This window comes from Rhinopithecus bieti, unplaced genomic scaffold, assembly GCF_001698545.2.
Source record: "Rhinopithecus bieti isolate Rb0 unplaced genomic scaffold, ASM169854v2 scaffold_52032, whole genome shotgun sequence".
NCBI classification, from domain to species: domain Eukaryota; kingdom Metazoa; phylum Chordata; class Mammalia; order Primates; family Cercopithecidae; genus Rhinopithecus; species Rhinopithecus bieti.
Window position 1 is genome coordinate 1,127,904 of NW_016821592.1, and position 26,063 is coordinate 1,153,966.

A 26,063-nucleotide genomic window follows, 5' to 3' on the forward strand; every position below is an offset into this window, starting at 1 on the left:
CTGAATGAAGAAAATAATCCTTGCTAGTGTCCGGCCTCTGAACCCAAACTAAGACATCATATCCCCTGTGACCTGCATGTATACTTCCAGATGGCCTGAAGCAAGCAAAGAATCACAAAAGAAGTCAAAGTGGCTGTTTCCTGCCTTAACTGATGACATTTCACCACAAAAGAAGTGAAAATGGCTGGTCCCTGCCTTAACTGATGGCATTTCACCACAAAAGAAGTGAAAATGGCCGGTCCTTGCCTTAACTGATGACATTACCTTGTGAAATTCCTTCTCCTGGCTCATCCTGGCTCAAAAGCTCCCCCACTGAGCACCTTGTGATCCCCACCCTTGCCAGCCAGAGAACAATCCCCTTTGACTGTAATCTTCCATTAACTACTCAAATCTTATAAAACAGCCCCACCCCTACCTCCCTTCGCAGACTCTCTTTTCGGACTCAGCCTGCCTGTACCCAGGTGAAATAAACAGCCTTGTTGCTCACACAAAGCCTGTTTGGTGGTCTTTTCATTCGGACGCGAGTGAAATCTAGTTTGATGGTAAAAGAGTATTTTATTGTAATTTTATTCACATCTTTTGATTACAATACTACATCTGTTAGTTTTTTCTCTTCTGCCAACAACTTGTTCATGTCCTTTGCTCAGTTTTCCAGTTTTCATCCACATTAATGAAATTATTTTGTTTTATGAAGTCTCCATTGAAACAATAAAATACTCATGAAAATTCATTTTATTGGATTTAAATATTTAAAGAAATATTCTGAAGGCTGCAGTTTATTGATAAGAAAAATACAAAGCATACAAGTTTATAGATTATGTATTGACATTATATAGATTCTCCAAATAACATAATTAATTTTGCAGTGCTACTAGTGGAATGCATTCTGCAGAAATATGGCGTTACCTTCAAATCTGAGCACAATACCCTTACATCAAAAATGAAGAAAATGATAATAAAACTTTGATTCGTTTAAATTTTGGTAGATCACATCTGATTTGTTGAAGAGTAAATTCGGTTATTTACCTCTTCAAGGAAGTCATTATTTTTTGCATCTCTTTCTGTGCCTCTTTATCCTATGAAGAAAATACAAATACATAAGGAAATTTCATGCATTCATCTTGATACTCTAGTGTGCTGAAATAGACTTACATTAACTTGAGGAGATTCCCCAACATGAGAACTTCAAGGTTCACGAAGGTACGTGCAGTCACCAAATACTTTCCCTAATTCAGGTCACTGACAGTGTTTTATTATTATTTTTAATAATTTTCTTTTTTTTTATTTTAACAAGTTGCTTTTGTCTTAGTGAGTGTTTTATACAGCATTAATCCTCACATGTCCTGGAGTGTTGCTCTATGAGTAAAGGGTTTATCGTGTTTATTTCATTGAATTCCTTCTCCAGCATGAATTATCTAGTGTTTTCCCAACAGGTTTCTTCCTCCTGGGAAAAACTTGCCACTTTCTTTCCTGTTTTACTCTTAAGTTTTTTCTGCATATCAAGGGTTGAGCTTTGCCTGAAGGGTGTAGGGTTTAGCCCTGTGGGAGCTCTCTGGTATCTAAAAGATGGCATCTTTCAGTTAGACGGAAACTTGAGTGAGACCACCTATAAAGGTTAGGGCTGAGGTTGAAGGCTCTTCCAAATGCTGTACATTTATAGGGTTTCTCTCCACGTGCATTGTCTCATTATAAGATGAGATCATTAAATGAAGACTTTCCCACATAGATCACATTCATATGGCTTCTCTCCAGTGTTAATTCACAGTGTTGTTTAAAGGATAAATCGTCACTGAAGGCATTTCCACACTGATTACAGACAGAGTTTCTCTCTTGAGTTCTCTGGTATGAATAAGTTAGCTCTCTGGATGAAGTGTTTCCTACATTCATTACATTTATGGAGTTTCCCTCCAGTGTGAGCTAACACATGTTGAGTCAATGTTGAGCTGTGACAACTTCCTCATACTCATTATATTCACAGGGCTCCTCTCCACTGTGACATCTCTGCCACTGAGGACATAACAGGCTGTTAAAGCCTTGCTCAAATACCTTCATTTATTCATTTATTTTCCCACATATGAATCTGATGCCGAGCATTCAGTATAGTCCCTAGTTAACATCTTCCACGTTGGTTACATTCATGTGGTGTGTTACTCTCCTTTGCATACAGAAGTTTTCTCCTTTTTAGTAGGTCAGCTGCATAGCTATATGATTAATTTTAAGGTTTTCATTATGTTTCAAGCACTAAATGTATTGGCTATATTTATGCAACTGCACTCTTATAAGAATTCAAGTTATGGTTTGGGGCTCAGGTTATTCCTTTTCTCCCAGATTTGAACTACCCACACCTTCGAACTGAGATAGCACACTTTCTCTAGCCTCAAATTAAAGTCATGTGATTGTGCTGCATTCCTAATTTGGCCCTCCCCAGGCCAATTCTGCTGTGGAGGAACACAGTTCACCCTTACAAATCTCAGTGTTGATATGTTGTTAGATCGCTCCTTCCTGCAGATATTCTACATGGAAGTTCTGTCTTTGTTTCTAAGACTTTACTGCCTGGATGCTGGTTTTGAGGATATTCTCCAGAATCACATCTCTGTGCAGCTTCCTCTGAGATGGGTCTAGCAGGGTCTACTCTTTCTGAGTAAAATCCAAAGCCATATCCTTAAAGGTCAACATTTCCTTTTTTTTTTTTTTTTTTTTTTGAGACGGAGTCTCACTCTGTTGCCAGGCTGGAGTACAGTGGTGCAATCTCGGCCCACTGCAACCTCCCCCTTTCGGGTTCAAGTGATTCCCCTGCCTCGGCCTCCTGAGTAGCTGGGGCTACAGGCGCATGCCACCATGCCCGGCTAATTTTTGTATTTTTAGTAGAGACGGGGTTTCACCATGTTGGCCAGGATGGTCTTGATCTCTTGACCTCGTGATCTGCCCACCTCGGCCTCCCAAAGTGCTGGGATTACAGCCGTGAGCCACTGCGCCCAGCCGAGAGTCAACAGTTCCTATGGTTGTACTGTCAAGAACTCAGTCACCACCTATCTTTCTCTGTAATCTCACCCAGGGGCCATCTGAGCACTAAGCTTCTCAGACAGATGGAAACTTGAGTGAGACCACGATGATACTGAGGTTGGGGTCACCACATTCTGGAGCTCAGAGCTTCTAACTTTCTAGAAAAGCCAGGAACCTGTATTTTATTGAGCCCTCTACTGTCCAAGCAAGTCTTAAATATTTAAACAACTGGGTTTAAATTCTAATTTCCTTAGATTATATATAGCAAAACCTCAGGATGACCTTTCCAGGCCCGTGGCCCAAGTTGTAGTACCAGTTTTATTTTCTCACAAATCTCTGTGCTTTTATTTCCAAAATACTCATCAAATTTTACTGCTATGACTTTTTCAGTGCCTGCCTTTCCCACCAGACCACAGAATTCATGATGGCAGAGGTATCTGTTTTTTTCTCTTTGTATCCCAAGCCTCTAGCAGAGAACACCTCTATAATTGTAAAATAACTGAATAAAGATAATCTCCCTCTTTTACCCAAACACACACGTTCAAAAATATAGATTTATTTCATCTGATAGTGCTGAAAAAATATAGTTTACAAAACTACGTCAATACTCTCTGTTAAAGACTTTGGATAAATAAGAGAGAGACTTATTTACATTGAATTGTCATTATTCTCCTAGCATTTGGGTAATGATTATCACACACCAACTTCATGAGACTGGGTACTGGTTAAGAACAGCTAGTCCCAAACTGATGCTATATCATCAATTATTTCAAGAAAATAAATAAAAGGGTTCTAAGAAACTTCTTTAAAGTATTTTTAAGATCAACTTAAATAATACAACCAAGACCATTATATATATTGCAAAATCTTAAGAAATAATACATTTTAAATGCAAATGACAAGAAGGTAAGAGTCAAAAGAGTAGAAAGATGGGGTTGTAAACAGACTTTCCACAAATCATGAAAATGTCTGTTTAGAGAGTGGGAAAAGTCTGTCTATACTATCTATACTCTAATAGCCTCATTAACTTTTTTTTTTTTTTTTTTGAGACGGAGTTTCACTCTTGTTGCCCTGGCTGGAGCGCAATGGCACGATCTCGGCTCACCACAACCTCCGCCTCCCAGATTCAAGCGATTCTCCTGCCTCAGCCTCCCTAGTAGCTGGGATTATAGGCATGTGCTACCATGCCTAGCTAATTTTGTAATTTTTTTAGTAGAGATGCGGTTTCTCCATGTTGGTCAGGCTGGTCTCAAACTCCCAACCTCAGGTGATGCACCCGCCTTGGCCTCCCAAAATGCTGGGATTACAGGCGTGAGCCACCGCGCCTGGCCGTCTTATTAATTTTTTAGAAAGTACTAGGAATAATTCTCCAGGCATGGATAGCACAGATGAGTTAATTTACAAGAAATAAGTTTCAACCAGAAAGAAATGGGCAAACAAGAATTTCTAGCAAATGAGACAACATTACAGGATTTTGGCAAGTGACTCATTTATTACCCTGAGCTGTAGCATTTCTATAACAGGAAGGCAGAGTGAATGGATACAAATTCTGTTTTATAAACCTATCCTGAAAACCAATGTCTTAATTAAGATAATCAAATACGATATCGTAACTCAGAAAGAACATTTAAAGCAGAATTAGAATTTTGTTACTAAGAGCAGTTACCAATGAGAGTTGTGTTTCTCAACTCATCAAACAGGTTGGAAATACAGCTCAGAACTTTAATCAACAGGCCATTTCAAAGACAACTATACCACTTGCTAAATATAATGAGCTGTTAACTTTTAGCACTCCCAGAGTGCACTTCCTCTTGTGGTTGGTTTCTGGTAACATTGGATTTACTAGTCTATGAGTCTGTTTGTCTTAGAAAGGTGATTAATGCCATTTCAAAATGTTTCAGCAATTTTTAAATACAGGGTTTTCTTTACCAGTTTAGCACATCTCTTATCGTAAAACAAAATATTACATAATGCTTTTTATATTTGAGCTTTCTCAGTAGGCTCCAAGTTGATGAACTTTAATACTGCCTCCAGGCAAACAACTTTCAGGTTGCCAGTGAAGTCATTATTTCATTCAGCAATCATTCTCACACTGTCTCAGACACAGAAATCCCTTTTTTTAAAAAAGAAATGTATCTCAGGATCTGAGATTATTTTCCTAGGGTCAAGAAAAGTCCACATGAATAATAAAAATACCATCGTTTCAAATTCTGGGAATGTAAAGCTGCTTACACCTATGAATCTGGGCTCTAGAGACCAAATGACTGACACTCCCAATATCAAGTAGCAGTACGATGAGCTGAGAGTTCCCTAACAGGGGACAAAAGACAGGTCCACAAATGACTATAATGCAAGGAAGAAGCTATAAATGCCACAAGAAAGAAACAAACATGTTATGAAATTTCACATGAGAGAGCAAACTGATGGCTAGGTTGTCTTCTTGCAACTAGTGGCATTGCTAGACATTTTGGAAATGAATAAACTTGGTTAGCAAAATCACTAATGGGGTATATTTCAATCTGAAAAAACTTTATAGAGATGGAGGAGTATTACACATAACTCACTTCATCCTATTTTCTCATTGAAAAAGAAATGGAAATATTCCTTACATACCTTTACTACTTGGAAAAAAATTGCTAAGAATACAAATGGAGACATCACTGAGGAAAAAAATGCAAGTGACAAATATTTGCTCAAACTATTTTGCTTATTACAGAAATACTTGCAATGTCTGGCCTTCTTACATTCATTATGAGTCCTCTTTATTATTACTATTGACACTACTATTTTTATTTGTATGATATTAATGTCTTGGTTCTTTCTATGAACACTTACCAAGTGCTTATTATATGCTAGGCAGTATACTCAGGATTAGGGGTATAGTGATGAATGACACAAACCTGGTTGTGATTCTTATGGAACAATCACTTTAATAATGACATAATAACTGTGTGAAATGATAGCAAGGAAAAGCATAGGGGGCTTTCTTGCCAGCAGGTGTCAAGAAAGTCTTTCCTGAAGAAACAGCATTCATGGTGAGGCCTGGAGGACAGGAAGGAACAAAGCTAGTGGAAGGAGCGGAGGGTGGGTAGGAGTGTTTCAGGAAGTGGGAACAGTATGTTCTAAGGGTGAAGAGCAGGTTGGGTGGTGGAGGGAAGAACAGGGAACATATGAAGCTTGAGAGACTGGTAGGTTACTGAATCAGAGCCTTGAAGGACATGCTGAAAATTCTGACCCTCATCCTAACAGCAAAGGGTTTTGAGCAGGGAAGTGACATGTTGACGTTTACATTTAATCTGTTGCTTGGGCTGCTACTGGGAGTCAAGAATGGCCTGGCGGGAGGCAAGGAAGCTGTGAGGAGAATGGGCTGGGAGGTTGGCACACCCCAGCTGTGGTCCGGGGAAAGTGGGCACATTCCTTTCACTCCAGGCAAACAGAGCTTTGCTTTCTTTTGTGCCTCTGTTCATGACATGCAATGTACTTGTCCACAACTGCATATTATATAGATCTTTCAAAGTTGCCTCTGATGCCACCTAGCCTCTTCTAGGTGAAAATAATTTCTCCTTTTTCAAAATTTCCATAACTGAGGATTTGTACTTCTCTTAGTGCCTCATGCTTTCTGCTTTGAGCTACAGTTATTTGGACACACACCATATGTTCCCTTCTACGCTATAGCCTCCTAGAAGGCAGCAGGCATGTCTTATTTGTTTATAGTTCAGATCACAATAAATATTGGAACATCTACTGCTCCAACACAGAAAAAGAGGAGGTTTTTTTTTTTTTTTTTTTTTTTTTCTGAGGCATTTCTTTTCTGTTATGATTTAGAGGATGATAATGTTTGGTGGTATGAGAAGAGGAGGAAAATATATACCTATTTTTGTTGTTGTTGTTCCCACAACACCAGTCTATAGCTCATAGGAGCAGACTGAATTGTTAAGCCTGTGGAATACTTGAAACTTACAGCATACCCAGAATCCTGAATTCCTGAATAAAAGGGCAAGAGACAGGGCAATAGTTTTTTTCATTAATGGCCAGTGTCCAAAAACCAAAAACATGTTATTACATATTTTTCATCTTTGTCATGGCCTTGGATAGCCAAAACTGCTGTGAGTTGGGGACTGAGGATGGCAACCCATGGTCGCTCCCCTTGCTGTAGGCTGGGCCACCTGTCTAGCTTGTTTGCTGCCTATATAGTTAATCCCCAGCTCCCCAGAATTATGCTGCGCCACCTCCTTCCCAGTGAAGGAATTATGCTTGCTTCACTCCCTGCTGTCTTATATCTAACAAGCATCAGGATGTTTTAACCGCTAGGGCCTCCTGGTGACAGGTTATCTTACAGAGATACAGCAAATTTTAAAACTTCATAGTACATGTACAATCCAAGTCAAAGGTTTTAGTATGAAAGAAAACTCCATCATAGAAGGAGAGAATAGAAGGGTGGCTGTCAGGGGCTGGGAGGGTGGGAGAAATAAGGAGATACTGATCTAGGGTACACAGTTTCAGTTATGCAGGATAAATAGGTTCTGGAGATTTAAAGGACAGCAATGTGACTATAGTTAATAATACTATATTGTATATTTGAAATTTGCTAAGACAGTGGATCTCCAACATTCTCAACAACAAAAAAAGTAACTATGTGAGGTGATGAATGTGTTAATTAGCTTGATTGTGGTAGTCATTTCATAACGTATATGTCTATCAAAACATCATGCTATATATATATAGTTTTTATTTGTCAATTATACTTCAATAAAGCTAGAATAAAAATAAATACATAAAATTGAATAGAGAAAACTACAAACGTATCTAAGCAAGTTATTCATATTTTGAGCTTGAATAGTACTAATAAGACAACAGCACTGCCACTTTCTGGACTTACCTCTTTGGTAACAGTAGGAAGCAATAATGCCAAATTACAGAACTTCAAAGCATTCTGGTTTTCCTCAAGATCAGCATAACACTGGAAATGAGAAATAACCAATATTAAACATAATCATGTTTTTATGTGACGGGTTCAAAGTGATCTTAAAGCAGAACAGTGGTCTTCATTACCTTTGCTAAGTACATGTAATTGGGATTAGAATAACCAGGGCATAGTTCTTCAGCCTGATTTGAGAGAAAAACATGAGAGAATAAGAGGGCAATATTAAAATAACAATAACCACAAATGAAGAGAATATATTTAAATAAATCAAATATTATGAACCAAACTGCCCTAAGAATTTAGGTTGGTTGTTTCACATTTGAATCACTTGATCAGTTTAAGTATCTTTTGAGTGGAAACATAGCCTTTGCATTTAGCCATTAAAATAAAATTGATTACCATGGTCATAAAGCTTACAAAGCAATGAGATACTTTATGGTTTTGAGATTTCTTTACATAATCATTTTCCTCAGTCTTTTTTCTCTATTCTTTTCAAGAACAAACAACTGGTGATATTCCTAGGACAAGTCCTATCTATCTATCTGTCTGTCTGTCTATCTATCTATCTATCTATCTATCTATCTATCTATCTATCTATCTATCTACACATCCATCCATCCATCCATCCATCCATCCATCCATCCATCCATCCATCCATTGGATCTTGCTCTGTCGCCCAGGCTGGAGTGCAGTGGTGCAATCTCAGCTCACTGCAACCTCCATCTCCTAGGTTCAGGCGATTCTCCTGCCTCAGCCTCCCGAGTAGCTGGGATTACAGGCACCTGCCACCATGCCTGGCTAATTTTTGTATTTTTAATAGAGATGGGGTTTCACCATGTTGGCCAGGCTTGTCTCAAACTCCTGACCTCAGGCGATCCACCCCCCTTGACCTCCCAAAGTGCTGGGATTACAGGCATGAGCCACCACTCCTGGCCTCACTACCTATTTAGAAAATGAGAGTAGAGCATGACTGGTACCCCATGGCAAGCATCTTCCACTAGATTAATATTTGATTTCTTATGATTTCAACATATTCCACAGGAGTTAAATAATATCTGAAGTCCATCAAATCATTGACTTTTAAAGGAAAGACAGATCCTTGAAATAACCAGTCCAGGTAGTAGACATGAATGGGTATTATAAAGGTACTTTTCTATTATCTACTAATCTTTTATGTACCAGTTCCTTTATCTCTGGGAAATAAGAATTCTTTCAGGTATGGTAATTGTTATTAGACAGCCCTTCTTAGAACCTAAGTCAGCCTTGTTATGTACCAGTTTCTTTACTTTATCTCTGGGAAACAAGAATTCTTTCAGGTATGGGATTGTTACTAGACAGCTCTTCTTAGAACCTAAGTCAGTCTTGCTTCAGAGTCAGCTTTCACTGTTTTGAAGGCCCAGGCAAGCAAGCTTACAACCTGGAATCTCCACCCTACAGCAGGGTAGAACACAAGAGAAGAGGATGCTTTTAAATATTTACAAAAATATCCTTGTTTCACAAGATAAGAACAATCCAGACATTTCCAAAATTAAAAAGTGAAAATTTCTCCTTCCTAGTTTTATTCTCAACTTCAATCTCATGCCCCAGGGGTAACCACTATCAGAAGTTTGACATGTATCCTACCATGCCAAGTATAGGCAAATAAAAAAACAGATATTTGGCTTTTGAAAATGAACAAAATGGAACCATTTTACATATATATAATTTACATATATATAATTCTTGTCAATTATACCTCAGTAAAGCTAGAAAAATACAAATAAATACATAAAACTGAATAAAGGTGCACATTGATAGAAAATCTACATATTGGCCCCAGACTTTTTTCCCCATATTACAAACACATTTTCATGTTAGCCTAGATATACTTCATCATTTTTAAGAGCTGTATTTCATATTCTGCATGAATCATAATGAAAGGAAGCATTTCCCATTGGACATCTTGATTTATTCTCCATTTTCATTATTGCTACTAATAATCAATGAACATACTTTTTCTCATATGTTTGTGTATATGTGTGTTTATGCCTATAAGGGAGATTCCCAGAAGTTGAATAGCTGAATCAAAATTATATATATATATATTTTAAAGAGATACTAATGAAGATAAATCCAAATCAGGGTGCTGAGGAGTGGTCCAACATCTTATGAGGGTACATCTCTTTTAAAAGACATTTTATTCTGTACAGAATCCAAAAGAGAAGGTTCTAGAAGGAGGAGGACAAAACTCTCCAAGGGTAGGGAGCCAGACTTGGTATAAAACTTTAAAACCAGGTAGCTTAACAGTGTCTGGGCATGGAATGAAACCTGCTGGAGAGACAGCAAGGCTACCAACAGATTAAAGGAAGTTGTCAATTTCAATCAAGCCAGAGCCTTGACCATCCTATAGTGCCATCCATGGATTCTGGTTCTTCTGCTTCTCTCTTGTCTAATCATCTCCATATCAAGTCTTCTAGTTTGGTAAGATAATTTCCTAAGCCATTCTAATAAGAGGGACTTAAGACTGAACTTTATTCAGTTATACCTTCTTCTATGCCCAGTAGTTGCCTCAGCTCTGTACGAATCCCATACTGGGGACAACTTGCCCCAATGTATGCATGTCAAGAGCTTATTTCTTTAGTACTGGCATTCTAATTCTGCATATATACCTTAACACCTATGTTTAGTAAACTAAAGTGATTATACATAAGAACACCTCTTTTTGTTCTCATGGTTTAAAAAACTGAAGCCCAACAGAACACAGACAGGCAACTAACAACACTGAATTCCTAAGGTAAAACAGATTCTGACCTTTCATAAAAGGCCTTGATGAATTACAAGGAGCGTAGCATTACTCAAATGCTAATGTTTCAATGTAATGTTCCAATGATGAGGCAGTTTTTTCTAAAGAGGCCCTTAGAACACTCTTTATCATAACACCTGGCAAAGAATGTTACACATATTTAATTTGTCTTGGCGATCCAAGTTCCTTGAAGACAGGAACTATGTTGGTCATTTCTGTGTTCCCAGTATTTGATGCCATGTTTGGCACTAGTTATGTGCTTAACACTGTTGAATAAATTAGCTCTTCTTTAAAACATCTTATAAGCTCAAGCAGCAGCCTTATACCATATCAGGACACAGCTGAGAGTTCTGCAGCTGGGGAAGCCACTAGTACAGACTCAGGGATCATATGATTGCAAACAGTAAGTGCAATCAGGGTAGCCTGTCTCCCAACATTGCCACACCTGTCATTTACCACACACACCCATCCTCTGATCCAGCAGTTTCCAGCCATGCCATCAGCTGCCATTGGAATCAATAGCTTTATGATCTTTAAAAACACTGATCAAGATTTAAAAGCACATACCACATGACCCAACAATTCCACCCCTAGGTGCTCACCCAAGAGAAATAAAATATGTTCACACCAAACTGGCATTTGAATGTTCACAGAAGCTTTATTGAAAATAGTATCAAACCAGAAACAATTCAAATGTCTATCAGTAAGTTAACACATAAACAAATTATGGTATATCCATATAATGGAATATTACTCAGCAATGAAAAGGAGCTGCTGATACACTCAATAAAATGAATGAATCTCAAAACAGTATGCTGAGTAAAACAAACCAGATATACACAAAAGTACATGTCGTATGATTCCATTTATATTAAATTTTAGAATGGGCAAAACTAATTTACAGTGATAGAAAGCAGATCAGTGGTTGCCTGGGGCAGGAGATGGGGGAAATTGACAGCAAAGGGACAAAGATAACTCTCTAGGATAATGAAAACGCTATTTTGAAATGGTGGTGGTTACAGTAGTGGTTACATAGGTATATAAGTTTGTCAAACTTCACTGAACTGTACACCTAAAATGGGTACAATTTATTGCTTATAAACTATACTTCAAGATACCCAGAGGTTCTGAAACAATGAGTCTGGGTCATGGCCTGGGCTGCCATTTTGTAAGGGGCCCCAGATGACTGCAATGCACAGCCAAGGTTGAGAATCACTGCCCTAGGGAATCATGCCAGCATTTTGGATGAGGTGGGAAGCATGCTATAGTTTGAAAGAATTTCTCCAGGGGATTCACAGACGATTCCTACAGGTGTCTAAACCACCTTCCTAGATGCTTTGAGGCTGTGGAGGGCCAATCTTCCCCTGCTATAATAGCAAAACAATAGTAGCTAACATTGATTTTTAGAAAGAACATTTAACATGTTAGACCCTGGGCCAAGAATATAAAATATATTATTTTTGTAACCTTTACAAAAACTGTACAAAGTAGGTATTATTATGGCCATTTCACGGATGAAGAATCTGAGAGTGGGAGAACTAAGGAAATGTGTCCAGGTCATTCAGACAGGAAAGGCTCAGGTCTCAACTTCACTCATCTAACTCTAAACTCAGTGTTCTCAACCTCTATGGGACCCAGTTGGATGGCTCTAGAGACACATTCCTGGCCCCTGTGAATGCTCTTTGGAGGGGTGAATTCGGGGCAGGAGTCCTACAGTCTGGGTCCTAACAACATGGTCTGCTGTGTTGTAGGACCCAGGGGGTTGCAGACTCGCCTGGATGTGGGAGCCAGGGTCTGTGCTGTTTCCCTTTCCTCTCCTCCACCTCCCAGATTTCTTAGTTCCACCACAGCCTTAGCCTCAGCACTCCAGAACCCTCAGTCCCCTCAGCTGTTCTAGTAAATATGGCAAGAAGCATTCCTGATGCCTCCTCTCTTTCCTTTGACAAACAACATGGAATGCATTTTGAGACTAAAGTCTAACTAATGACCTAATGCGGGGCTCCCCAAGATGGTTTGCTGAAGTGTTTAAATTTTAATGAAATTAAAATTCTGTGAGTTTTTGCTGAGGACTACTGGGTGCTAGGCACACTCTAAGCAATTTACTTGTAGGAATGTAGATAATCCTTACAACACCACTATGAGGTAAGTACTATTATCTCCATGTTATTGATTAAATTGAGAGAGATGCTAAGCAATTTGCCCAATGTTAATCAGCTGGTAAGTGGTAGAGCTAAGATTTAACCAGGTAGTCTGTTTCCAAAATTTGCATTCTTTACCTCAACATTATTGTGCTACTTACCCACTTTTGATTTTATCTGTGTATTATTTCAGGCACATTAGCATCTCAAGAACTTTTCTACAGTGTTCTGAAAACCTGTTCCTCAATTACAACTTTGATATTATGAGGAAATGAGTTTTGAGTACAGATAACATTTTTGCTAGTTAACATGGCATCTTTTATATAAATATTTTATCTTAAATAGATCACAATCTACATTCTTATACAATTTAAAATGAGGGAACTAATTTTCAGTGGTAGGAAAAAGGTGAAGATATGGGAGTGATACAGTCTTAGCCTTCACTCATATTTAAACCAAATCTTTGATTGCCATTGTGTGAAATGGAACAAATTAAGTTCCTGAGGTCTTGACTCCCCTTTTATAAAACAAAAAAAGGGATCAATTACATAAAAAACAAGAAATGTACAGCCCTTTTCTTTTATTTTTTGAACTCTTTTCTGCTGGGCTTGTGCTTGATTTCAGGACACTTACTTTTTCACTTGAGGCAGCCACTGACCATTGGGGGTGACAGAAAGTGAGAAGAAACCTACTCACCATCTTAGACTACATGATCTACAAATTCCCTCTCAGTTCTACAAAATTGATCCCTGAAGTACAGCACAAATATTAGCATGCACAAGACTTTTATTATTATTATTATTATTATCATTATTATTACTGAGATAAGGTCATGCTCTTTTGGTCAGGTTGGAGTGCAGTGGTGTGATCACGGCTCACTGCAGCCTTGAACTACTGGGCTCAAGTGATCCCCCTGCCTCAGCCTCCTGAGTAGCTGGGACTCTGGTTATGCTACCATGCCCAGCAAATTTTTTTACTTTTTGTAGAGATGGGGTGTTGCTATGTTGCCCAGGCTGATCTCAAACTCCTGACCTCAAGCAAACCTCCTACCTCGGCCTTCCAAAGTGTTGGGATTACAGAAGTGAGTCACCGCATGCAGCCTTGTCTGCATTTTTATAAACTTGAAGTAGGTAGGTTGGGAAGGAAAACACATTTAGTAACTATAAAATTTTGAAGTTGGTTCCAGAGAAAGGTAAAGGGATTACTACCCCAACAGGAAGTTGATTATACCGGTGGCTATATTATACATTTACATGTGTGCTCACACACACATATATTACTGCTTAGAGTTGTATAGTACAGCGATTACACATTTTAAGACAGGATTGAGAATACTGATTTGGTCTGATATCCCAAGAATCTTCCAGAGAAATGTCTGCAACTTTAGGAGGTAGCTTTTAAAATAACTCCTCCTTTTGGCACTTTTATTTATTTAAGATTAAACTGGTTCTGTGTTAGGCTAATCAGGAGTACTGGGACTAAGTCTAACCATCAGGGCGTGACTGTTTCTGCACATGCTCACATGACTCAGAGAGCTGTTCTTGGACTTAGTAGTAAGGGCTGTCATACCTAAACCTTCATTTAAGCTGCTGAGTTATTTTTAAAAAGTAGCTTGTAATTCCTAGAACCTAGGGCATAAGTAGCTGTTATAAGGAGTTTAGACTTAAAACATATTAATAACTTGCATTATGAGGGGTTTAAAACAGAACATGCCAAAACTATGATTCAAACTGAGGTTCTACATGGAGAAAAGATTTGCTTGACAATGGTAGCAAAGATTGGTGCAGAGGGTAATCAGCCTGACACTAAAATAATGAATAGACAAAATGTACCTTAAGGAAATTGTGTAAAGCTTCTTGTACAGTTGAAGATGGTATTTTTCCAAACAGAGTAGCAGCCATTTTTTTCTCAATCCAGCTCAGTTTTGAGACCTGCAAATACACAACAACATCACTCTTAGAAAGTTGTTCACCTTTTGAATGGATTATCTCTCCCCAGTTAGATATGTGTATGTTATATGTATATACATGTGTGTGTGTACATAGATATAACATATACAAATGTAAATATATATCCATAAATAATATATATTAGAGATACCACCCTCATGGTATTAATGGTAATATTTTACCTTCCTTTTTCACAATTCTAAGGAACCATTGGGTCCAGAAGCACTGGTTTCAAAACCAACTCGAAATACTTTTGATAAGAAGATTTATGTCGAATCAGAGGAAGAAGGGGTGGGGTGGGAAATAATGCCGATCCTGTTTTTTCATCTGATTCTAGATTCTGAGGCAACTATGGTGTATTTCTTCATACAGCACATAGGGGCTACAAGACTGCCTTTGCTCTCCTCCTGCCTACTCCATGCTGCCAACTGGCCTCCTGACCCAGAAGCAGCATCTCAGAAATGTAAATAGAATAGGGATCCTCAAGCCAGAAGGAGTGGGGAATGGGGACCCACCATACATATTTACAATCCCGAAGATTTTTTAAAGAATCAATAACCATCAAAATGAAATTTCATATTACCATTGATTTTTTGCTTTCTTCTAAAAAGTTTTCCTTTTTCCCCAAATATAAATATTAGATGTTCATTCTAAAAGATTAAGCTGGCTCAAAAATAAAACTAAAGAGCGTATTGACCCTGTTGATGTTCTGTCCAAACCCATAAAGTATCTTCCTTCTCAGTCCCATCATCTAGATACCTCGGTAGCCAATATCCTTTTTTTTTTTTTTTTTTTGTTGACAGTGTCTCGCCTCGTTGCTCAGGCTGGAGTGCAGTGGTATGATAATGGCTCACTGCAGCCTCGACCTCCTGGGCTCAACAATCCTTCCACCTCAGCTTCCTGAGTAGTTGGGAATACAGGTGTGCATCAAATGCTCAATTAATTTTTTAAAATTTTTTGTAGAGATAGGGTCTTTCTATATTGTCCAGGGTGGTCTTGAACTCCTGGGCTCAAGAGATCCTCTCGCCTCAGTCTCTCAAACTGCTAGGATTACAGGCATAAGCCACCTCACCCAGTTCATTATCCTTTAATTAAAAAATTATTTCCTTATTTTTTGACATAATTTTCATATTGGTATGCTTATTTTGCTTTGCTTTGAACTTTGTAAAAAATAATATACTGCTTATTTCTTGTATGACTTGCTTTTTCACTTAATGGTATGGTTCTAAGATTTCATCCAGGGTAATGAGTATGACTGAAGTTCAGTCATTTAAATAACTGAAATATTTCATCATTTCAACAGACATCAGCAATGTTTTATCCACTCTTTTGTCAAGGGACATTTGGGTCTTTTTCATCTTTTTGCTCTTAGGACCAAGGCTGCCATAGCCATTCTTGCACACGCCTTCTGGAGCACATTTGTGAGGCTCTGTGGGTAGGCATGATCACATGGCAGGCAAATATTCAAATTTAAAAGACACTACTCAATGGTTCCCAAGGTAGTCATGCTGATTTATGTTTCCACAGCAATGTAAAAATTCCTGCTGCTCCATATCCTTGCAACACCTCATACCGAGATTTTAAAATGTTTATAAAATGAGTAGGAATCAAATGGCATCTACTTGGGGTTTTATTATCATTTTCTATAATTTTGTTTTTTAAATTTTAGTTTAATTGCATTATGGTCAGAAAACTGCATGACATCAATTCTTTAAAATGTATTAAGATTTGTTTCCCAGCCTCATATATGGTCCATTTTAGTGCACATTCTGCATATGCTTGAAAAGATGTCCATTCTCCAATGGTTAGCCACATGGCTTCATAATTATTAGATCAGGCTTATTAAATGTGAGTTTCCATGTTTTACAAACTAATACTTTGTTTTCTTGTTCCATCAATTACCAAAAGGGGTGGGTGAAACTACCAGTATATATGGTTGATCTGTACATTTATCCTTATAATTTGGTCAATTTTTATTTTATAGTTCTGAGGCTGTCATTAGAAGCACACTAGTTTATAAATACTTTTCTTGTGAATTAAACTTTCTATATAGTTACGCTCTTTATCTCTAGATATACTTTTGCCTTAAAATTTATGTGTGTGTGTGTGTGTGTGTAGTAGTAGTAGTAGTAGTAGTAGTAGCAGTAGCAGTAGTCATCCCCTCCTCTTCATGGAGTATATTTCAGGACCCCCAACAGAAGCCTGAAACCATATATATATATGTGTGTGTGTGTGTGTTTTAGTTTGATTATTATTTATTTGCTTACTATTTGATATAACTTTTCTACATGTTTACTATCTATGTATATCGGTCACTATGTATTTTTTAAATTGGCTTTATTGAGGTACAATCTACATAAAATCTCCTCCATTAGAAGTGTACGGTTCAATGAGTTTTGATAAATGCATACAATCCTGTAACTGCCACAACAATCAATATATACTACATTTTCATCATCCTAAAAAGTTCTCTCATACCCCTTTGCTGTCAATCTCCTTAACCTGCTCCTAGCCCTAGACAAATACTGATCTGACTATAATTTGCCTTTTCTAGAGTTTCATATCTATGCAATTATGTAGTCTTTTGTGAGCTTTCTTGGCATAACACTTTGAAGAGTCATGCATGTTGTTATGCTGCTAAAGTTGCTATGAAAATTCATATGCTAGTCTTTGTGTGAGCATATATTTTTATTTCTCTTGGTGAATACTTAGGAATTGACCATATATTCATTATTCACATATTCCCATTGAAACATGTGAGTTTCAATTGCTTTATATCCTTACTGGTACTTGCTATTGCCATCTTTTAAATTTTAGCCCCTTTAAAAAGTGAATATATAGCAAGCAGTCTTTCTCTGTGGTTTTAATTCACATTTTTCTAATGACTACTGATAACCTATATCTTTTCATATGCTTGCTTACCACTCACAGACTTTTTTTTGTGAAGCAATTGAAATGTGATCTGGAAAACAGTCAAACATATGTGGAAATACTTCTAGTTTTCATCTTTTTGATTTAATTTTATGGCTATAATAGGTGTTAGACAAAATGCTGTAATTAGCATAGGTAATGTTATAAAGACTGCCTGTCATCCTGGAGTAAGAGAAAAGCTGTCAAGCCCTTTTGAAAGTTCTAGCTTATCCTGTTACATGGCCATAACGAACAGTTTATTTTCAGAAAGCAGGACTGAATTTTGCTCATGCTGTTCATCTATCCCCTGCCAATTCCTCTTATTTTAAAAAACACATTTTATGTAGATATTTAATATTCTGTATCCCATATTTCCAAAATCTGAAGTCCTTTTAGGTCCACTGCTGGTTTTTTGTTTTGTTTTGTTTTCTGTTGTCATTGTTGTTCGTTTGTTTCCTTGTATAGTCTATAATTTTTGACTGTGAACTCATCATTGTTGGGATACTTTCTGTGAAAGTTTTACAAAGTCTATCTAAAGGTACCTTCTTCTACAGAGGATTGGCATGTGCTTTTGCCATTTCTCTATGGCATGAAGATCAGAGTCCATTTTGAATAAAAATTTCTTTCTTGGGCTTTTAAGCCTAGACAGGTAATGTACATTGAAGTTCCAGAAACTTGTGAGGTTGGGTAAATGGTTTTTAAATCTTAGGAGCATTTCCTCTTTTCAGCTCTATCTTCCCAATTGTTACAGCTGAAAATGAATCTTCACTGCTATAAGCTTCTGCTGAATAAACTTCATTTAAGTTCATCTTTTCCGCCCCCCGGCCGTTGTACTTTTTTGAGTCCTATATATTTGTGGCAGTCTTCAAGCTGCTCTCTGCTCTGCTCAGGTCTGTAGTCCCCCAAACCCAACAAAGGTCTGCAGACTAAGCTTCAGGTTACCAACCTTGGTAAATGCCCCTGACTATCAGGTGGTTTCAAGGCTGGTTTACCAGTCCTTGGAACTGGTATTCTTGCTTTGTTTCTGGCCTTTGGCTGTTTTATTTTATTTTATTTATTTATTTTTCTGTAGGTTCTTATTTTATTTTTATTTTATTTTATTTTTTTTCTGTAGGTTCTTTCACTGACCTGATTAGAAATAGACATACACACTTCAAGCTAACACACACTTTAAGATATTGTGTGGCCAGAAAATTTTGAGTTCTCTATTCTGCATACGCTGGAAACATTCTTTACACATTTGCTCATACTTGCTTTATTACCTTGGCGGAAGCTGATTCCCCCTGGTGGAAAGAGTTCCAACTTCCTCTCCCACAATTCATATTCATTACCTATACTTATAATTTGTAGGCAGTAGAGCTTACTAGTTAAGAGCAAAGACTTTAGAAGCAAACTGCCTGGGCCAGGTACAGTGGTTCATGCCTGTAATCCCAGCACTTTGGGAGGCCGAGGCAGGTGGATCATTTGAGGCCAGGAGTGTGAGACCAGCCTGGCCAACATGGTGAAACTCTGTCTCTACTAAAAATACAAAAAAAGACTACCCAGGCATGGTGGCACACTCTTGTAATCCCAGCTACTCGGGAGGCTGAGGCAAGAGAATCACTTGAATCCAGTAGGTGGAGGCTGCAGTGAGCCGAGATCATGCCACCGCACTCCAGCCTGGGGCAGAGTGAGACTTGGTCTCAAAAAAGAAAAAAAAAAAGAAAAAAAGAAAAAAAAAAGAGAAACAAACTGCCTGTGTTTGAACCCTGTTCTACTTATTATCTACTGCTTATTAGCTGAGTGACCCTGGGCAAATTACTGACCTTATTAACCTTACAAGGTTTTTGAAAAAGTGAGTGAGCTACAATATATAAAATGTTTACAGTCACATAAAATGCTTACAAGAGCCATGTACATGTTAGCCATTATTACTACTGCTTTTCATATTCTTTGATTTTTGTACTTTTTCTCTAGTTTTAGTGAATCAATCATTTAAACAACAAATTCTTGTAGAAGCAGCTTATCTTAAGTGCCAAAAAATTGAGCTAGATGCTGAAAGAAAATTATCAAAAAGTGTAAAACGTGGACTCTTTCCTTGAAGATCTTTCAGATAACTTTGGATCAACAGAAAATAAACAGTAAGTAAAACATGTGAGTTGCTGGGAGGTAATACAACCTTAGTAAATTAATAGTGTACTCAACAGTGCAATATTTCACAGAATGAAGGCATCATTGTGTATTTTACAACATTTGAGTAGGTTATAAAAATTTGAGTGTCATTCTATTATTTGACTTTGCCATCTTACAACTAGGAAAAAATGAGAAAAACAGATGATATACCTTTACTCCTTTTCCTTAACAAAATGTAAGTTTTCTTTGTATGTAACACAATATAAAGAGCATAAATTTTGGAATTAAATTTGAATTTCAATGCTGCCTCTTTCATTGGACTTTGGGAAGGTTCTTAACATCACGAAGACTCAGATTTTTAATCTTTAAAACTGGTATAAATAACAACTGCTTCATAGCACTGTTTTAAGGATGAAATGCAACAAGAAATATAAAGGACAGAATGCATATTTGGCATAGAGCAGGCGTTCAATACAAGCAAACTTCTTTCTTCACCTCTAATTCTCTTTTGGCTGCAATAAAGAAGTTATATCTTTGCCTACCCTAATTTTATCATTCAAAAATGGCATTGTCCTTTCACAATAATTTTTTTCACATATTCTTAAGATACATTTTCACATTCTGTAATTTTCTATGAACTAATGGTGTCATTTAAGACATGGACCAACTGCTTTTATTTGAGCTATATATGTCGCGTAACCCTTCCAAATTAAGTTCCTTAAAAGCAAGGAGTGTTTTATTCATCTCTGGCCAGTTAGCACATAATTTGTGCTCAGTATACACTACTGGATGAAAAAAAGTCCTACAGAACTGTGAGTAGTGACCTAGACACAGGGCATGTGTGGATGGTTGATCCCAAACTGAGATATCTACAAAGGGAGGGAATGTGACTACTGCAAAAAGAAATGAAAAAGCAGGAAAGAAAAAGGTCACATATATATAAAATATGGTATATAACATACACATATATATAAATTACAAGTTTATAAATTATAAAATACCTAGATTATAGATTTTAAAATTATAATGTATAAATTATAAATTCACATACAATTTTAACATATGTATTATACATTAAAATAAAATCTATATTGCTATTATAATTCTCCCTAAAGTAGGCACTGGGTAAAAATAAAACAATAAGTCATTGAAAATTTATCCTACAATCATACTACATTCAAATAAAGTTTATAAATAAAGGTATTCAACTTACAGTATAACAGTATCTTCCTTTGAGGTAATATAGAAAGGGTTCCTCTGGTAAAAGTTTGATTGCTATATCTAGATGTTCCTGAAAGAAGCATCCAAAGGAAAATCATCTTCCAAGTTTCAGATATTGTTGAATGGAACTATACCACAGCCTAGTAACTCAAAAGTGGTTTTAAAATGTTGTCTCAGTCCTCGCCATCTCTATCATGAATACAATGAAATCTTATGAATAATTAAATTACCAAAATGATTGCTTACAACCAGAACCGGAACTGTGACTCGGATTTAATAAAGCTATGTGTAATTTAAAGCCAAAATACTGTTATAAAAATAGAAAACACCAAAGTCATATGTTTGCCTACCTATGACTTAACTAGTGAATAGTTACTGATTCTGAGGTGAGCTTACAAATATCAAATGACATGGAATAGGGGATAATGGCAGAAAAAATAGAAGAGTTAGATGGGAGAGAAATCTATTCCTTTGGCATTATCAAATGGTTATAGGGAGCTAGAAAATAGGGAAGAAATGTTTACTCACCTCTGTAATTATTGACATTGAGGGTTATGTATTGAGCTATAGAGGCAAATAATACATTATGCGTGTGTGTGGATTACTTACTTTATTTGTCTATTATGGCAAATTTAAATCCTAGACCGGATCCTACTTTTCCTCCACCAAATCAATATGCAGAGATTGTTAACTACCTAGTGCTGGTCACACTCATGATGTTATTGAGCTTATGACCAAAAAGCTTTTTTTTTTTTTTTTTTTTTTGAGACAGAGTCTCATTCTGTTGCCCAGGCTGGAATGCAGTGGCATGATCACGGCTCACTACAACCTCCGCCTCCCTGGTTCAAGCGATTCTCCTGCCTCAGCCTCCCAGGTAGTTGGGAATACAGGTGCCCACCACCACGCCTGGCTAATTTTTGTATTTTTAGTAGAGATGGGGTTTCACCATGTTGGCCAGGCTAGTCTCGAACTCCTGGCCTCAAGTGATCCACCCGCCTCAGCCTCCCAAAGTGCTGTGATTACAGGTGTGAGCCAATGCACCCGGCTGGCTAATTCTTAATCTTTGAAAAGGTAATACTCATCTACTCTGTGACTTCTTTCAGAATCTGAACTAATAATAATCTTTAACCACCCAAATAATTCTTTTTGTCATAGCACTATTTAAAGAGTATCATATTTCATTTTCTAATGTTTAAACAAAAAAGCAAATTCCCAGAGCTTAATCTGTTGAATAATCTGGTTTATGCCTGTTGATGGAACATATAGCTACATTAAAACATTTTTATTATTAATAAATACCCTTCCATTAGTCTGGATCTGAAAAGAAATATGAAGAAAAAAAAAAAGAAATACCTTGAAGAGGTGCCCATAGTTGATTTTGTTTTGTAAACCCTCAAACTCAGATACATAGCCACACAAAACTGCATACCTGAAAAGGATAAAAACAGTGGCCATTGTGTAAATTTTCAGTAAAATGCTACCAAAATGTAACATTAAAAGGAACTCTAAAACATTCATTCATATTTAACAAGAGTATTCATATAAGGGCCCTAACAATAATAAATACTTGACATCAACATGAGGCTAGTTTTCTCACCTGTAACTGGGGATACTAACAATATTTATATGAATATTGTGAGGGTAAAATAAGCTAAAACAGGTAATGTGATTAGAACAGTGCCCAGGACATAGGGAGTTTCAATAAAAGTTACCTGCCACTATCATCATCATCAATATTAAAGTCATGAAGAAACTCTCAGAAAAAGTCTAATCATTTTAAGTATTAAATTAGAAAAAATATAGTCGACAGATTTATAACATTAAAAACAGTTAAAGTCAACTTAAAAAATTCATTCCCTCTTTTAAAAAACTTACAATTTCATGAGCTCCTTTAATATGAATAAATATGCAAATAAATACCATGATTAAACCAAAATCAAAGGTAATTTTAAAATATGCTTTTTCAAAAAATTTCCCCGTCTCCTTCAACCCTTCCTGGAAACACTGCATTACTAGAATAGTGCATCCCATTGGTCATTTATTTGTTTTCACTGGGAATACAAAATTTACACAAATAATTATTTGACTTTAAGTTGCGTGCAATATTTGTTCCGCAATTTGCTTATTTACTGGAAAAATTGAGGATATGTTGCTTTTCACATTTGGAGTGTTTCTATCTGTACAAAATCTTTGAAGTATTTCAGAGTGTTTTGTCTAAGGTAAAATATCCATTTACTTAAATATTTCAAGAGTAGGTGTTAATTTTTACTTGCATTGTCATAGTGACTAAGATGAAAAATATAACTTCGGATGTTATTTATCTCAGTCATTTCTGTGAATACACATAACTTCCAAGTACAAAAAAAAGTGAACAATTTTAATTTGGAACAGTAAGACCATTCCCAGACACAAATTCACACCACCTATGCACAACCAATAAAATTGCCACTTTTCAGTTATGACCTTTTTGATCTCTGTTTTCAGTTTCTGTATAATCAACAGAATCTGCTGTAGTAGAAGCAAGGAGGAAGACCGTATCAACCTATTAAAAACAACCTCAGAACTTAACCAGATTAGGATACACTACTACTCACGAATTCTAAAATCAGACTGAATGTCATGTACCTCTCTAGATCCACAATAAATCTTTCCAGAGATTTCAAATTCAAGAAAAGCAGATTGACAAAAAATGACTCTCAAACTGTTTTATAAAGACTTATTGTTGCCTCAGGCCTATGTTCTTTTATTTAAAAAATTAATAAACTATGTTTTAGAGCACTTTTAGGTTCACAGCAAAACTGAGCAGAAAGTACAGAGGATTCCCATATATCTCCTATCCTAGCCCCCACAACTTCCCCCACTATTATTTATTTATTTAGAGACAAAGTCATGCTCTGTTACCCAGTCTGGAGTGCAGTGGTACGATCTTGGCTCACTGCAACCTCTGCCTCCCAGGTTCAAGCAGTTTTCACGCCTCAGCTTCCCGAGTAGCTGGGATTACAGGCATGTGCCACCATGCCTGGATAATTTTTGTATTTTTAGTAGAGATGGGATTTCACCATGTTGGCCAGGCTGGTCTCGAACACCTGACCTCAGGTGATCTGAGGATCTGCCCACCTCAGCCTCCCAAAGTGCTGAGATTACAGGCATGAGCCACCATGCCTGGCCAACTTCCCCCACTATTAACATCCCACCCGACAGTGGTACATTTGTTAAAACTGATGAACCTACACTGACACGTCAATATCATCCAAAGTCCATAGTTTACAGTATGGTTTGTACTTGGTGTTTGATATTCTACGGGTTTTGATAAATGTATAATGATATGTGTATACTGTTGTAATGTGTTACATAAAAGTTTTACTTCCTGTAAAAATCCTCTGTGTTCTGCTTATTCATTCCTCCCTCCCCGCAACCCCTGGCAACCACTGATCTGTTTACTGTCTCCATAGTTTGGTCTTTTCTAGAATGTCATATAGCTGGAACCATATAGTATATTGCCTTTTCAGATTGCCTTCTTTTACTTAGTAATATGTATTTAAGGTTCCTCCATGTCTTTTCATGGCCTTGATAGCTCATTTCTACTTAGTCCCGAATAATATTTCATTGACTGGATATACATAGTTTCATTCATTCGCCTGCTGAATATTTGTTAAGCGTTTCTCATAGAGATCTTGTACATACTTTGTTCATTTTCATCTATGTATTTCAATATTTTTGGTGCTCATGTAAATAGTAATATGTTTTTAATTTCAAACTCCACTTCTTCATTGCTGGTATAGAGGAAACTGATTGACTTTTGTACATTAACCTTGAATCCAGCAACCTTGTTGTAATTGCTTAATTCCAAGATATTTAAAAAAAATTTTTTTACAAAGACAATCATGTCATTTGCAAATAATTTTATTTCTTCCCTCCCAATCTGCATACCTTTTATTTCCTTTTCTTGTTATACAGCATTAGCTAGAACTTTCAGTATAATGTTGAAAAGCAGTGGTGAGAGGGATCATCCTTGCCTTGCTCTTGATCTTAGTTTCTTAATGGTTGGAAAGCAAGTTTCTCACCATGAAGCATAATGTTAGCTGTATGTTTCCTGTAAATGTTGCTTTTTTTTTTTTATCAAGTTGAGGAAATTCCATTCTATTCCTAGTTTGCTGAGAGTTTCTCTCTTTGCATTATGAATGACTGTTAGATTTTGTCAAATGCTTTTTCTGCATCTGTTAAAATAATCACGTGATTTTTTTCTGCTTTGGTGTGTTAATGTGATGGATTATAGTAATTGATTTTCAAATGTTGAACTGGCCTTGCATACCAGGAATAAATCTCACTTGGTTATGTAATCCTTTTTATATATTGTTGGATTCAAACTGCTAATATTTTATCGAAGATTTTTGCTTCTATGTTCAGGAGAGATACTGGTCTACTACAGTTTCCTTCTAGTGTCTGATGTTGGTATTAGGGTAATGCTACACTCAAACAATGAGTTAGGAAGTGTACCCTCTACTTCTATCTTATGTAATTGGTATAATTTTCTCCTTAAATATTTGGTAGAATTTACCAATGACCCCGTCTGGTCCTGATGCTTTCTGTTTTGGAAAGTTATTAATTATTTATTCCATTTCTTCAACAGAAGTAGGACTATTCAAATTGTCTATTCACTGTGTTATTTCGAAACGGTCTCTGCCATTCTGTTCAATCATTCCTCCCAATGAGTTCCAGTTTGGGGAACAATTCTAATCCTTCCAAATTCAACACAACTACCTCCCAAACTCTCTATTTTTGTCATGGGCATTATCATTTTCCAAATTATCTGGACTTAAAACTTTAGGCCACTTTCTATTTAAATACACTTTTAGAATAGCTTTGAATTTACAAAAAAATTCTCATAGTACAGACAATTTCTTTATATGCCACACCCAGTTTTCCCTATTGTTAACATCTTACATTACTACAGTTCATTTGTCAAAACTGTACCAATATTGATATACAATATTGATATAAAATTGTCACAATGAACCAATATT

General features: G+C 36.8%; 1 protein-coding gene across 6 annotated transcripts in view; it reads right to left on the reverse strand.

The window, feature by feature from the left end:
• Positions 1-532: 532 nt before the first annotated feature.
• The window catches only part of RMDN2 (regulator of microtubule dynamics 2), a 90,818-nt gene continuing 65,287 nt past the window's right edge, over positions 533-26,063 (reverse strand). For 4 of the 6 annotated variants that reach the window (XM_017860432.1, XM_017860430.1, XM_017860429.1 and 1 more), the window contains 6 exons: positions 22,393-22,468; positions 21,032-21,109; positions 14,680-14,778; positions 8,056-8,109; positions 7,883-7,963; positions 533-1,076 (listed from right to left, as the gene is read on the reverse strand). In XM_017860432.1, the coding sequence (XP_017715921.1) occupies positions 1,023-1,076; positions 7,883-7,963; positions 8,056-8,109; positions 14,680-14,778; positions 21,032-21,109; positions 22,393-22,468 (442 nt within the window). In that variant the 3' untranslated portion in view covers positions 533-1,022. The remainder of the gene's footprint in view (positions 1,077-7,882; positions 7,964-8,055; positions 8,110-14,679; positions 14,779-21,031; positions 21,110-22,392; positions 22,469-26,063) is intronic. The other 2 variants (XM_017860427.1, XM_017860428.1) reach the window with 2 other exon arrangements.